Source organism: Rhinopithecus roxellana, chromosome 3 (genome assembly GCF_007565055.1).
Source record: "Rhinopithecus roxellana isolate Shanxi Qingling chromosome 3, ASM756505v1, whole genome shotgun sequence".
Lineage (NCBI taxonomy): Eukaryota > Metazoa > Chordata > Mammalia > Primates > Cercopithecidae > Rhinopithecus > Rhinopithecus roxellana.
The window spans coordinates 42,439,362-42,455,157 of record NC_044551.1 but is presented as its reverse complement, the minus strand read 5'-3'; the positions used below and the strand labels follow the sequence as shown (position 1 = coordinate 42,455,157).

Below are 15,796 nucleotides of genomic sequence, written 5' to 3'. Positions count from 1 at the left end.
GCTGTGGGCATGACCAGGAAACGGCTAAGATTTTTATTTTTTTAAAAAAAGCTAATTATTACCCCAGAGTAACCATTAAGAAAATAACTGAAAGAAATACAGGATAAGAAATAACAAGGAAATTAAAATAATATACAAGAAAAAAATCTATTTAACATAAAAGAATGCAGTAATGGAGAAATAGAAAAACAAAAAGATATAACCTATTAATATAGAGAAAAAATGGCAAAATTGCAGACATAAATCCTGTCTTACCTGTAATTAAATGTAAATGTATTAAGCACTCTAGTTAAAAGACAAACATTGAAGAATAGAGAGGAAAGAAAATGTTTCTACTATATGCTGCCTACAAGAGACATACTTTAGATTCAAAGACACAAATAGACTAAAAGTATAGACCATGTTAACAGTAATCAAAGAGAGCTAGAGTGGCTACGCTAATATCAGATAAAAAGATCAAAATTGTAATTAAAGACAATGAAGGGCATTTTATAATGATAATAGACTCAATCCATCAGAAAGGCATAATTATAAACATACATGCAGCACCTAATAACAATGCCCCAAAATACATGTAGAAAAAGCTGACAGAATGGAAAGGAGAAATAGACAACTCAACAATAATTAGAGATTTTAATAACACACTTTCAATAATGGATAGAAGAACTAGACATAAGAACAACAAGGAAATTAAAAAATTTAATTAGACCTAAAAGATATTTATAGACTACACCAAGCAACAACAGAATATACATTCTTCTCAAGTTTACATGGAACATCCTTCAGAATAGATCATATGTTGGGCCACCAAACAAATCTCAGCAAATGTAAAAAGAATAAAATCATACAAAGTTTGTTTTACCACCACAATGAAATGAAATTAGAAATCAGTAACAGAAGGAAATTTGGAAAATTCACAAATATGTGAAAATTAAACAACATACTCCTAAATAACCAGTGACCTGAAGAAGAATCACAAAGGATATTAGAAACTACTTTCTGATGAATGACAATAAACACAGCATACTGAAATATATAAGATGGCATAGGCACAAAACTCAGAGGAACATTTATGGCTGTAAATACTTATATTAAAAGAGAAAAAGATCTCAAATCAATAACCTAATATTCCACCGTAAGACACTACACAAAAAGAACAAAGTAAACCCAAAGCAAACAGAGGAAATGAAATAATAAAGATGAGAGCAAAAATACGTGATACAGAGAATAGAAAAAAATCAATAAAGCCAAAATTTAATTTGTTTAAAAAAAATTTTTTTTTTTTTTGAGGCGGAGTCTCACTCTGTCGCCCAGGCTGGAGTGCAGTGGCCGAATCTCAGCTCACTGCAAGCTCCGCCTCCTGGGTTTACGCTATTCTCATGCCTCAGCCTCCCATGTAGCTAGGACTACAGGCGCCCGCCACCTCGCCTGGGTAGTTTTTTGTATTTTTTAGTAGAGACGGGGTTTCACCGGATTAGCCAGGATGGTCTCGATCTCCTGAACTCGTGATCCACCCATCTCGGCCTCCCAAAGTGCTGGGATTTTAAAAAAATTTTTTAATGACAGAACTTTGGGTAGTCTGATCAAGAATAAAAAGAGAGAAGAGTCTCAGGAATTAAAGTGGACAATACTACCAACTTTATAGAAATTATAAAAAGATTCTAAAAGAATGCTATGAACAATTGTATACCAACAAATTAGTTAATTTAGATGAAATGGACAAATACCAAGAAAGACAAAAGCTATGAAAACCGCTCCAGAAGAAATAGAAAATCTAAACAAACCATAACAACTAACAATATTGAATTAGCAATTTTCAAAAACAAAACAAACAAACTCCTTACAAAGGTAAGTCAAGACTTAGAAGTCTTCGTTGGTGAATTTCATCAAATGTTTAAAGGAGAATTAACACCAATCCTTCACAAACTCTTTCAAGAAATTGAAAAGGAAGGAATATTTCCCAACTCATTCTATGAGGGATCAAGAAGTGAAAAGACAACCCATGGGCTGGGAAAAAAATTTGTAAATCATATATCTGATAAGGGACTCGTATCCAGAATATATAAAGAATTTTTACAACTCAAAAATCAAAAGACAAACAACCCAATTTAAAAAATGGACAAGTGAATAGACATTTCTCCAAAGATACGCAAAGGGCCAGAAGCACATGAAATGATGCTCAATATCTTTAGTCATTAGGAAAATGTAAGTCAAAACCACAATGAGATACAATTTCACTCCCACTAGGATGACTAAAATTTAAAAAGACAGACACTAACAAGTGGTGGTGAAGATGGGAGACATCGGAACCCGTATGCATTGCTAATGGGAATGAAAAATAGTGCAGCCACTTTTAAAAACAACCTAGCAGGTCCCCAAAAGTTTAAATATAGAATTATGGTGTGACTCTGTAATTTTGCTCCTAGGTCTACCCAAGAGAAATGAAAATACTTCTTCACACAAAAATTTGTTCATGAATGTTCGCAACAGCATTATTCATAATAGCCACAAAGCAGAAACAATTCAAATGTCCATCAACTGATGAAGGAATAAACAAATGTGGCATATCAGTACAACAAAATATTATTTGGCCATAAAAAATAATGAAGTATTGATACATGTGACAGCATGGATGAACCTTGAAAACACTATGCTAAGTGAAAGAAGCCAGATACAAAAGGACAAATACTGTATGATCCATTTATATCAAATGTCCAGAATAGGCAAATCCATAGAGACAGAAAGTAGATTAGTGGTTTCCAGGGTTGGAGCAAGGTTGGGTAATGAGGGGTGACTGCTGATGGGTACAGGCTTTCTTTCAGGGGCCATGAAAATGTTCTGAAATCAGATAGTGGTGATATTCACAACTGTGTGAATATACTGAAAACTAAATCGCACACTTCAAAAGGCTGAATTTTATGGTGTGTAATTAAACCTCAATAAAACTATTAGTAAGTAGTTCCAGATCCAGCTCAATTCAGGAAACTCTTTTATAAAATTTTTGAATAGTCGGTCTCCTTTGAATACTTGTAAAGGCAACAAGCTCACTCTTACATAGGGCAGACTGTTCTGTTTGTGGGTATTTGGATTGTTTTTTCTAACCACTGAATTCCCCAGTACCTGCCACAGTGCCTGACACAATGGAAGGGCTCCCATAGTGTGATAAAATGCTGGATTGACATTTCACAGTGATATTTTTAAATGAAAAAAAGCAAGTAAGAGAAGAGTATATTATGTAATAGAAATTTTATCTTGATTCCATTTATGTAACTAAAACATGTGCATATTATATTTAATATATCTAATATTTATTTAAGATAGAAAATATGTATCATATATAATCTTTAATATGTGTGAAATATTCCTTCATGGGTATTTAAAAATCTTTAAGTAGTTACTTCAGGAAAGTATCAAGGAAAGGGAAGTTGGAAGGGAACCTTTATTTTTCACCTATAACCTTCAATACTAGTGTAATCTTTTTTTTTGTTTTTTTTCTTTTGAGACACAGTCTCGCTCTGTCACCCAGGCTGGAGTGCTGTGGTGTGACCGCGGCTTGCTGCAACCTCCGCCTCCCAGGTTCAAGCAATTCTCCTGCCTCTGCCTCCCAAGTAGCTGGGATTACAGGCACCCACCACCATGCCCGGTTAACTTTTTTGTATTTTTAGTAGAGACAGGGTTTCACCATGTTGACCAGGTTGGTTTTGAACTCCTGATCTCAAGTGATCCACCTGCCTCAGCCTGGTTAAAAAGGTGTAATGCTTTTTAACCTTAAGCAACTACATAATTTTAGAAAAACTATGTTCCTCACGAAGTCGAATATCAAATCTCTGATATTCTACTTCACTATATGTAATTTGGTTCTTTATCAGAGGAGAATCCCTAAGAAAAGACACACCGTGTTCTGTGGCTAATACTATATAGGCCAGTGTTCTCAAAGGGCTGTTGGAATGGGCAGCTGAGGTTCCACTCGTGGCACTGTGACTACTTTGCTGGTCACTAAAGACCAAAGAGCCTGCCTCCAAGCTGCAAACACCTTTCTTTCCTTACCTGAGCCCTAAGCAAAAGAACCATGGACTCCCCCACACAAAGCTCCACCATTCTCCATCATAATCATCAGTAGCCATGTCAGCATATAGCTTCAGCTCAAGGGCTGTGAGCTAGTGGACTAAGTTACTCACTAATGACTTGGCTACTCCAAACACACATGCACCGTATGTCTCTTCTGTGCCAAGCTCTGTGCTAGACATAATGTCTGCCCACAAGACCTTCTGAATATACTACAAAGTCTTTCAACCCCTAAAAGCTGAGGTCTGTGATTTCAAAGGCACCCTAGAAAGCACACAACTTTAAGAATCTGCACCAAAAATTCAATACACTTTGGAAGCAGCAGGAATTCTAGTATGAATATTCAGTGTAAGAATACCATAACTAGCTGGTCCCAGACTCAACGTTTTACAGCTGGAAGGTACCTGATTCAACTTATCTTTACAGACAGAAGGAGACCAAGAAGAAAAGTGACTTATTTAAGGACATGTTATTAGGTCATGGCAGGATCAGGTTTTCTGGCCCCTAATCCAGTTTTGGTTGCTCTTCTGCCAGCTCTGTGGCTTCTGACTCCCTTCAGTAACTTCTTGGGCCATCTGTAGACCCATCCCTGACCTCCTCTCCATCACCCCCATCACATCAGGACAGTGATTCTGCGTCCTGTCTTAACTAAGGCCTCCGTGGTCCATGCTAACAGCATCCAGGGCCTTCTCTCTGGCTTCCCCCTTAATATTTCAGTGGGTTTAGGCATTTGGAGTGGGGAGCTGGTGAGTAAAGGATGGCAGTGGGGTAGGTGATGTCTGGGAATATTTAAGACTGAGTTTGCCCAGTAGCCAGAGGTGCCAATAGCCTGACACATATTTGGCACTCTTGTTCCTGTTCCTTAGAATCCAACTTTTCCGGAGCCCAGTCCTACAATACCTCACCATGAGCATATGACTATGTCATCTCAATAGTTAATTCAAGCCTGCCTTCTGGATCTTCTCCAGAAGCATTCAGACTCCTAGGGTGTCCTAGAATGAAAGCAGGGTGGAGCTGGGGCCTCCTGACTCCTCACATGCTGCATGGATCCAAAGCTCCCTCCCTGGGACTGAAGACAAAGACAGCAGGAGGTTTGGAGGATACCTGATTCTTGTAAGAGAGGGAAAGAATGAAGGAGAGTGAGAGGGAGACAGACTGGAGGAGAAAGAGAAGGGGGAGTGGAATTCATTATCTGATTATTCCTTATCTGATTGTCCAGGTGCACACAGTTACCATGTTGCTTAGAAATGCAAAAAAAAAAAAAAAAAAAAAATTTCATTTCATTATCTTCTCCTCAACCACCTCTCTCTCTGCTTAACAGTAGCGAATTTACAAGCTATTCTGAATGCTGTATTTTAGAAGTCATTTATAATTATGAATGCAATCCTGCAAGGCAAATCTGTTGCAAAGTGAACTTGAAGATCTTGCAAACCATGCAGGATTTAATGGAATCAATTTAAGGCTTGTTACAAAGCAGAACTTCAGTCTGCCCACTGGCAAATGAGGATGAAACAGCATTAGACCAGTGAAGAAACAATGAAGAGAAAATCAACAAAAGATGGCAAAATCTGCAAGTGATAATAATGTGAATACCAAAGGGTTAAAGGAGGCATTTGGGTTAAACTGTTAAGTTTTATTTTTTTAAAAATGAGGATTTTTAAGGTAGTGCTAAAAAATCAATCACAAAACAAAGAATGCCCCATTGTGCTGTTACATAATTTTATCAGCACAATTAAGCCAAAAAGTCAACACTCCTTTTATTCCATGTTTATTCTAAGACTTAATGCATAGTTGAAATTATAATCCAAATATTCTTAACTAAAAGGTGAAAACACACTTCATTTCATAATCTACAATTTCATTTTAAAGGTAAGTTCCCAATAAAAGTTTTTTTTACCATGACATTTTACACCCCTGCTTTCAGTGGGGTGTCCTTTCTTTAAAACCAATTGCCCTCGGTAATGAAGACCTCCTGAAGGTTCCTCTGTCCTTGGTATAACCGCCACTTCTCTGAATTATGCACCCTCAGCCATGATCCTGTGATAGGGATAGGGTTATAGAAACACACAAGTAATGGTGGCATAGTTAAGATTACTGAGACCTACCTATGTATCAGGCACAATTATGAGTGTTCTATGAGCATTAACTCATTTATTCTTCACAATAACACTGTAAGATAGATGCCATTATTATCCTCCTTTGGCTGATGAGGAAACTGAGACACGGAGAAATTAAACAGTTTACCCAAGGCCACACCACTAAGTGATGGATGCACTGTGGTGGCTGCAGAGCCCTTGCTCTTTTGCACAATGTCCCTCCTATACCGTGTACATTTGGACTTGGCTTCCTGTGGGAAAGAACACTGCTTCTCCCTAAGGAAGGAAAGCTACTTCGAGGACAGTTCCTGAGCCCTGACTCACCTGGCGGTGTTGAGGTTCCGATACAGCTGCCCTAGGGACTCCAGCAGCCTCCCTTCCATCTCCCGGTCCCTGAGTTGCTGAGCCAGGGCCAGCCAGTGCTCGTGGTAGGTGATACATGCCTCAGGATTTGGGGACACAGAGCTGTAGAAATGGCAGAGGGATTTGGTGGCCTGAAGCTGACCTGAACACAAAGCAGGAACATGAATGAGATGACTTGTGATAGGAAACAGATAAAACTTGCTCCAACAGTTTTCTCTATAGCTTCCCAGCAGCATGGGACATACTTACTCTTTAGGTGTCGATGCCTTAAGCCAAACAGCAATGCCGTTTCATAACAAAGAAGGCCATGGGTCAGCTGGTGTCCAGACACCAGAACTTGGGCCAACCAGAGAAACACCTGTACTAATTCCATGTCTGTCTCCTTACTGGCCTGAAGTTCACAATAGAGTCGTACAGTCTGCAGGAGATAGTTTCTGGCTGGATGCTGAGCCCAGGACTTAAGGCTCAGGTGGCCAAGATTGGCCATAGCCACTGCCTGGTTACGCACATCTCCCACCTCCTGGGCTCTGTTCAAGGCCCGAAGATAGCTCTTGGCTGCCCTGTTCACCCGGCCTTCACCTTGGAGTGCAAGTCCCAGGAGATTATAGACGACTCCCCTTTGAGTGAGACTCTCTGTCTCCTTCAGGGAGCATAGCAGTGGCTCAAGCACATCCAAAGCCTTCTTGGCCTGGCTGGCTAAGAGATAGGCCCATGCCAGGCAGAGAGAAGACTCAAAGGATTCCTGCTCACCGAGCAGCTGCCCTAGCACCAAGGCCTGGCTCAGGTAGTGGATGGCACCGTCAGGAGACCTGTGCTGGAGGTACACTTTGGAAAGGATGAGACACAGGGCCCTCTGGGTGCTCCGGTCTGCTAGTTCCTCACAGGCAGCCAGGGCCTGTCTGAGCATTGGGCAGGCCAAGGCAGAAACTTCACCCCAGCCTGGGGAGGGAACGCCAAGGAGCTTGGTTGTGTTCTGGAGGACCAGGTGGACCTGCCAAATAGGAAGAGACATCCCTTGGGCACTCTGGATACCATGTTGCTGGACAGAGGCCACTGCAAGGTGTGGAAGATATTTCTTGTCATACAGAAAACTCAGAACACTAGCCACAGCCTCAGAGGCAGGAGGGTGTCCAGAGAGGAGCTGCAGGCGCTCGGCGAAGGGCAGGACTTCCTCGTGCCGGCCTAGGCTCAGGAGCAAGCGGATGGCCAGAAAGCAGGCCCTGGCCTCCAGCGGGCTGCTGCCTACCACAATCCCCTGGCGCAGCACATAGGCCACCACGTCAAGTTCATGCTTGGCACTAGACTCACGGTCAGGCAGGCAGGCCAGCAGGGCACCTGCCTTTTCCAACAGGGTGGAGCCTTTATGTCTCAGCCTCTGCTTCAGGTAGATGGCAGCCAAATTGATGTACAGAGTAGCCACCAAGGACAGGTCCTCAAATGCTCCATTGAGAATGTGGATGGCCTCCTCAAAGTACACCCTGGCCTGAGAGAGTTTGACCTTCCTGACGCTCAGCCGGCCCAGGAGGAAGCAGAGCCGGGCATGGGCCCAGGTCATGTGGCTCTTCTTGGCCCACTTTCTTGATGCCTCCAGGTAGGCCACAAACTCATCCTCCTCAGAGAAGCTATAAAAGGAAGAAGTGAGGAAAGAGAAGGAGAAGTCATAGAGACTTTTAAAGTGGTCGGCATAACCCTCATGATCCAGAAAAGCCAATATGGGGGTGAAGTTCTCAGCCTCCTCCTCCTGACCAGTGCTTAGGTCCATGAGCAGTTCCGGGTCATCAAGGTCATCGGGCTCCGGCAGGTGATAGCTGTCTGAGGTGGCCGAGAGGAGCTCCTCCTCCAGGCTGGAGTCCTCAGAGCTGCTGGACTGTCTGGAGCCCACAGCCTGATGCTCCTCCCAGGCTCTGCCAGGCCTGACCTCCTTGAAGCCTTCGGGCTGGGATGCTGTAAGGACAGGCAAAGTTGAGCAACCTTGGGCACCTCCTAAGGTGGCCACTCTTGGCAAGAGGACAGAAGTGCTGTCCTCAAGGATGAATGTCAGGTTCAGCATGATCGCTACTCACCACTCAGATCATTTGGAGGATTCTGGATGGATTCAAACCCACCTAAGTAGAGATGAAGAACAGATCTGGTGTTAGGTCAGGATGGGCCACCAGGCCCATGCCTCCAGGTGTACCCCAGACCAGCGGCCCCTTAGGAGACTTGGCATTTAAGACCTTCAGTCATCATTAAGGAACAGGGCAGAATTATCCTTTCACCATCATCTTAAGAGCTGCAGGGGCCTAATCATCTTGTTTAACCCATGCACTTTACAGCTGGGAACCAAGGTATACGTGAAACTCAGAATCCGAGAAGAAAAGCTGGAAACACAGGCTGTATGTCAAGAGGTGTGGGTACTGTAAGGGGATGGGGGTGGGGACAGTGGAGGTCGTGGTCGAATCTGAAGATCAGAGAGATGCGGCTCCCAAATCTCTCAGCGAGTTCACGATGGAGCCAGGACACAACCCCCAGCACAGAGCATGTGGGAGCACACGGTGCTTCCTCCCACTTCCAAATGTATCACATCCTTGCTTCTTCCCTCCTCCGTTCATTCGTCATTCATCCACTTGTCAGACATTGGTTCCATGTATCCATTCGGCTGGACACTGTGTTTGTAAAAGTGGCAGGGGCGAGGGGCCAGGAGTGAAGGGCGAATAAAAAGGAGCAAGGATGCATCTGAGGATGAAGTAGGGGATGGGAGAATCTGGAGTGCAGTTTTAGACATTTGGGGTTTGAGGTAGCTGCAGGAGCTCTAGGCAGATAATGATGTAGGTCTGGAGCCAAGGAGAAAAACTGAGACTTTGCAAACACAGGTTTGTGACCCACAGCAGGTCACAAATTGCTGGCCAGAGTCCCAGGACTAAATGTGATCACACAGGTGAGGCATTTGGGGGAAAAGAAAAGTAGTAGGGGAGTGAGGGAGGGGGAGTTTGTTACTAAGCCTGGGCAACTACTGGCAGCCAGTGGCCAGTGAGGGAGACTGAAAAGGCACAGTTAGAGAGAAAAGGGGGTTGCAGAGGCCAAGGTGACTTAAAACATAGCCACCTAATGCCACCAAGTGCAACCGGACTAGGTAAGAACCAAGAAGACACCTTGGGTTTGGCAGTGAAGAAGTGACCGCTGTTAGCTAAAGCAACCACAGTGGAACTGTGGAGTGAAGGCTAGCTTCACACGTCACAGGATGGCAGCTGCTAGAGGGAAGATTCTACCTCTTCTTAGCAGAGAAATAACAACTGTCTGTGCCACCACCCTGAGTTCTCCAGTGAACTCTGAGGACCAGCAAGCCCCTCACCAAGTCAAACCATTTCCTGCTGTTCTCCAGAGAGGGCTTCTCCAGAGACTGTCACTGCAGAAACTCCAGACCTGCAACCCCCAAAGGGTAGAAAGCCCCGCAGCTCAAGATGGAGAGCTGTAGAGCTTGGCTAAGGAGAGCTGTTCAAGCCCCCTGGCCTCTCTGATGTGCAGGGGCACATGACCCTCATGGGCCACCTCTTCCCTCCTGACCAGGACACCAGGAACATGAGTGATGCGCAAGTTACAAAGTGGTGTCCCCTCTCTAGGAGGAAGAATTACAGAGGGCCATCCTTCCCTAGGGTGTAAGCCTTGGGGAAGCTGCAATTTACCAACAAGATATTCTCCTGCTGCTTGCCTTGGTGCTGGGGCAGCCTGCACAACCCTAAGGTGCAGACTGCACACCGCAGAGCTGCATTCCTGATCTTTGAGTGAGAGGCAAGTGTTGTCTGGGGCCTCCTCTTGCATCCTCCCCACCACTAGACCAACAGCTGGCAGAAATCATGATCCAAGTCTGCCCCCCAGGCCTTCTCCCCAAGGAACACTGCTAGGACACCTCAATTTTCAGACATCAGACTCCCATCTACTAGGCAGTGCTTACAACTCTAGCTTCCTGCTCAACCTCATAAGGCAGTGTGATCTGCTTGTGGCTTGTGGCAAGAAAGCTCTGCTAGGGCAGGGTGCTGATACTGAGGCAAGTGCTTTCACAAATGCTCTTTATGCACGGACAAAGCTCTCAACTCCCTGCTCTACTTCTGGGAGATGGCCCGAGGGCCTTTTCAGCAGAATCTCTGGCTGTATCCATAAAATATGGATCATCTAATCTGGCTACACAGGAGCGGACACAACGTCACCCTCAATAAAGAGATGGGAGAAACAAAAATTCTTCCTCAGGTCACCATCAATGAGAAAATGTACTCCCTGACACAGGGCAGCAGGCCTCTCTCAAAGTAAGGGAAATGCATATCATTCAATCAGTCAGTCAGTCCTTCAGACACTGCTGAAAACTAGTCAGTTTGTCAGAGGAATCTTTCACAATTGTTGAGATCTGATTCTGTGACATAGAAAACATCCAAGACTAACACATCCAACATTTCAATGTCATTTTGTGTAGGGAGAAGTGTGGTAAAGTGGATTGCTCTGACTAGCAGTGCTCATCCTAGCTCAGGCACTAATTCTTTGGGGCCTGTTTCCCGATGTGTAATGTGAGACAAGCAATCATCCCTTAAGGCCTTTTTACAGCGGTAACATTTACAGCCCCACCCGTGTCACTGGGGGCCTACTTAAGTCCTAGAAGCTATCTCAGCCAGGACTCAGGAAGTTCTCCTTTCCCAAGATTAGGAGGGAAGACCCAGTACAGCCGACCACCCATGATATAGGTGAGTTGGTTTCATCATGTCTCATAGTTCCCCTGCAACCCCAGAATTACCTGAAATCTGAAGTGAAATGCTGCTAATCAAATATGATGCAGGTCATCAACAGAATAGTGGTCATGGCCACCCAAATTCATGAATAGGATTAGAATACTTCTGGTTAGGGACACTATCTTATTCTTGAGGACCGCAGGCTTTTGAAGGTGTCTGAGGACCAACACTCACTGAGCCGGTATACAGATGTGATGTCAGTACGAGCAAGAGTGTGGAGGAAGCTGCAACACTCAGTCTGCTTATCACTTCCCAGGGCCAACAGGGAGCATCTCTCCTCATCACTGAGAAAGGCAAAGTTCCTGCTCCTGCATCAGGGCAAAAAACGTAGAGACAGATTAGTGCAAGGCTTCAGACTCCATCTCCTCTTCTCTCCACACTAGGATATAGTGGAGGATGCAGAAAAGCCATCGACCCATCTGCCCGTAGATGAAATTGGATTCCTCATCTCACCGTTGCATACTATATTTATACCCCCAAAAAAGAAGAGCTATTGCACATCACGCTGGGAGAACTGAGGGGTATGGTTGTCCAGTAGGTCAAAGTGGGGATGAAAACACCCCTCCTCTTAAAACTCCATCTCCCAAGAAAAACAAAGCCCCTTCTCTCAACCTCTACCCATTCTTTGAGACCCCATGGTACCCATTTTTAATGGAAGAAAAAGGAACTGATTGCCCTAAATGGAAGTGTTGAAAAGGGACCATTTAAAAAGTTTATTTGTCCTTAGGTTATTTCAATAAAAAGTGAGGGACAAGTGACACAATCTAGAGGAACAATGAAGAAAATCTGACCATAGTCAGAGGAATCTTTCACCATTGTTTAAGGTCTGATTCCATGGCATAGAACAACAGTCTAGTCAACATTAAGAGGATTGGAATCGCTAAGGGAAAGAAGTGGGTAAAAGGAAGATCAGGGGAGCTGAAAGAAATGATTATAAACAATAGAGATCTTGATACTCATGCTGTTGTGTAAACTAACTGTTAAGCCTAATTTTCTTACTGGAGATTTGTTACAGAATTGAGTAATTTAAAAACTAGCAGTGCCTTAGAAGCTATTGGATTGCATCTATCTGAACAATTTTTTAGGCCACTTTTAGTTCTAAAAAGAGAATGTTTTAATGTCAGAACCCATTTTTAAAACAAAATTAACTTGGAAACCCAGGAGTTGATAGTAGTTAACACTTTGGAAGGAAGTAATATGAAAAACCAGATACTGTTGTTTTATTTAATCCACACATTTGCCATACAAGGCAGGTACTACCCTTATCCTTTTTACAGGTGAATAAACTGAGGCACAGCAAAATGAAGTTAGTGGTTAGGGAGTGGTAGAGCAGGACATAAGAACTTCTCTAGTTAAAGTAGTATTCAAGGAGGGGATGGGACGGGGGTACTGTAATCAGCCATTACCATTTGTCCCCATAACTCAGGTAAATGTAGTTTGAAAGCCCGTGATGAGAAAACTAATAATAGCACCACACTTACCGGGCCCCCATCTCCCTGGGCTGGTCACTAGATTCTCCCCAATACCACGGAAGCTTCTAATCTCAAACCAGCATGTAATTGAAATCTACAACCAGATTCAATCGGGATGAGTTGATCCCGAAGTTTTACAGATCTCTTAAATTTTATAATGTATTCCTAAATTTACTATTTCATTTACTGTTGATAACAACTTTATGGTGCAGGTTTTTTAAATCCATGTTTGTAGATTAAGAAAAGGATTCAGAGTGGTTCAGTGACATGCTAAGAATTGCATGGCTAGAAAGTGGTAAAGCTGAAACTAAAACTGAGGTCTTCTACCTCTGTGTGCATTGCCTCACAGCATCTGCTAAAGTCCTGAGTTCCAGGACAACTTAGAGAATTTAGAATTTAGAGAAAGGCCAAGAAGCTTAACAAATTGCATTAGAGATTTCCAAACATGAAAACTGGGTTAGAAGAACATGGCAAAGCTTCTGGCAATATGGCAAGTTGAAGGGCTCTAAAAGAGCCACTCTCCCCCATATCTACAGAAAAATCCTGCATAAAATGTAACAAAGATGACTATTTTAGCATATTCTTTAAAGGAAGAAGGGAAATCACTGGAAGCCAGTAATAAAAGCAAAAACCAAACCCAGATTGGCAGGTAAGAGCAGATGGCCCAGAGCCCCTGGTGGTTTCAGCTGGGACTTTGGCCTTCAGAACTGGGGTGACCTTCTAATGCCCACCCCAAGAACAGGAGATGTGACTCAGACCTGCCTGAAGCAGGGAGCCAAATTACACTCCCTGCAGTCTGAAAGGGTTCAACTGCTATAAAGAGCAGATTGGAAAATTTCTTCCTACCTGCCGAGAACACAGTTTTCATCTATCTGAGTTCCTGGAAAACATCAAACACCTAGGCTTATGCCACACCTAGGCTTATGCCACACCTAGGCTTATGCCACTGGGACCTGTGGGATCTGAATTTCCACTACCTGGTGTTGCTACCACGTTCCAGGAATTAATAGTAAAAAATCAGTCCTGGATCATTACTCCCTAAGGTTCCAGGAGAAGCAAATGCAAAACCAAGGTTTTCTTCAGTCCAGGATCCATATAAAGCCCATCTTTTAAAATGTTGAAAATTAGTTCATGTAACAAAAAATATAAACCATGCAATAAAATGAACTATTCACAAAGAGAGCCAGCAGTGCACAAATAACTATATTAACACTTAAAAAAAACTAGAAATGACAATAATCTGAAGAATTTATAAGAGTGATTAAAAAGGTGAAATAATAAGAAAAAATAGAAGCTACAATGAAAAGATGGAACACTGTGAGAAGAAACAGCTATATATGAAAAATAGCAAAATACAAATCCTAGAAAATAGAAAATAAAGGCACAGAAATAAAGAACTACGTGGGTGGGTTAAACAGCAAGTTTAGTCATAGCAGAGGTGAGAATTAGTGAAACTGAAGATTATGTCAAGAAAACCAATCAGAATTTAGCCTGATGTGACAAAAAGATAAAAAAATAAAAAAACTGATTAAGCAAGAATGAGGATAGAATAAGTCCAACGTACCTCTAATAGGAATTCCAGAAGAGAGACTAAAAAGAATGAGAGAGAGGCAATATTCAAAGGAAGAAGGACTGAAAATTTTCCAGAATTGAAGAAAGACATGAATCTTCATATTGAAGAAACCCACCAAGTCCTGAGCAAAATAAATAAAAATAATATCATTTTTAAAATGATGTCCATGTCTTTATGCTTACAGGTCTTTTGAAGTTGTCTATTTCTCCTACGCCTCCTTTCTTGGTTTAATTACTATTGACAGTTCGATTTCATGGAATGAATGAATTAAATATAAAAGACAACATAATAAATTAATGAAATAAAAACAAAGAAAGTAGAAGAAAATGATCAAGGCAAATGTTGTCATTAATGAAGTATCATTATAAAAACAAAAACCAATAAAGATGGTCAACAAAAGAAAAAATGATTCTCTGAAAAGACTAACAAAATGGACAAGGCCCTGGCAACATGGATTTGCAATTTTATATTTAAAGTTATTTTTTCCTGCAAACTTTGAAGATGTTATGCTATACCTAGCTAAATTATCATTCAAGAATATATTTTAAGTATTATATATATTTAAGACAGGTCAAGACTCAGGACTGAAAGTATTTATAACCCACAGATCTTCACTGAAATAGCTACTAAAATAGATACTCTATGAAGAAGAAGTGGACAACCTGCTGTCAATATGTAATAAAATATATTACACGTAGACACGTCATGCAAAGAAATGGCTACGAGACCAATGGCAAAATTATTAGTAGCAAAAATAGATGCCACAAGAAACTGAATTATAAAGACACAGGCAATATGAAGAATAAAAGAGGGGGACATAACAAAAGAATGTTTTCTAACTGTAATACTCTCAAATACTAGCTTTTTTCCAACGTTCTTTTTGGTTTTGAGTACATTAATTTATCAATCTTACTTAGTTTTTTAATTTAGGCACGTAAGTATACACACATCCTTTAGGGAGTAATATACAAGCACAAAAAGAGAACCTACACGGAGAAGATGGAGACTTCAGCAAAGGCTGAATTTCTTCTCAGACCCTGACGCCCAACGAACATAGAGAAAGAGTGACACCCAGTGGCCAGTCGGAAGGCAGCGTGCAGAGACTTCAGCCGCTTACTTGCGTGAAGTTGGGTCATTCCTCTGAGCTCAACACCCATCTTTTGGTTGCTGTGATTCAAGGAGCTCTGATATCTGGAGAGTGCTTTTGGGGATATGCAAGGAGCCGGTTCCCCCTCCTCTTCTTGTGCCACCCCTCCCTGTTTTCTGGCTCATTTTCCCCTTCTGTACCAAATGTGCAACCTCTGGCGCATTAGGTCCCACAACTGACCAGGCACAGGAGAATGTCGTAGTCCACCTCACAGAGCACGGGGGACACTGCCCTTCAGTGTGAGAGGACCCCTTACAGCTAAGCCAGTGAAAATGTGATGAATGAATTAATTCAGTAGTGCTGACTTACTGTCATTTAAGATAAAT

The 15,796-nt window shown here is 42.3% G+C and overlaps 1 protein-coding gene across 1 annotated transcript in view; it reads right to left on the bottom strand.

Moving 5' to 3' along the window:
• Window positions 1-15,796, bottom strand: part of SH3TC2 (SH3 domain and tetratricopeptide repeats 2) — a 62,182-nt gene that overhangs the window by 19,015 nt on the left and 27,371 nt on the right. Inside the window, exons 9-12 of the mRNA XM_010386842.2 lie at window positions 11,453-11,586; window positions 8,588-8,629; window positions 6,774-8,468; window positions 6,486-6,666 (exon numbers count right to left, since the gene is read on the bottom strand). Of these exons, the coding sequence (XP_010385144.1) occupies window positions 6,486-6,666; window positions 6,774-8,468; window positions 8,588-8,629; window positions 11,453-11,586 (2,052 nt within the window). The remainder of the gene's footprint in view (window positions 1-6,485; window positions 6,667-6,773; window positions 8,469-8,587; window positions 8,630-11,452; window positions 11,587-15,796) is intronic.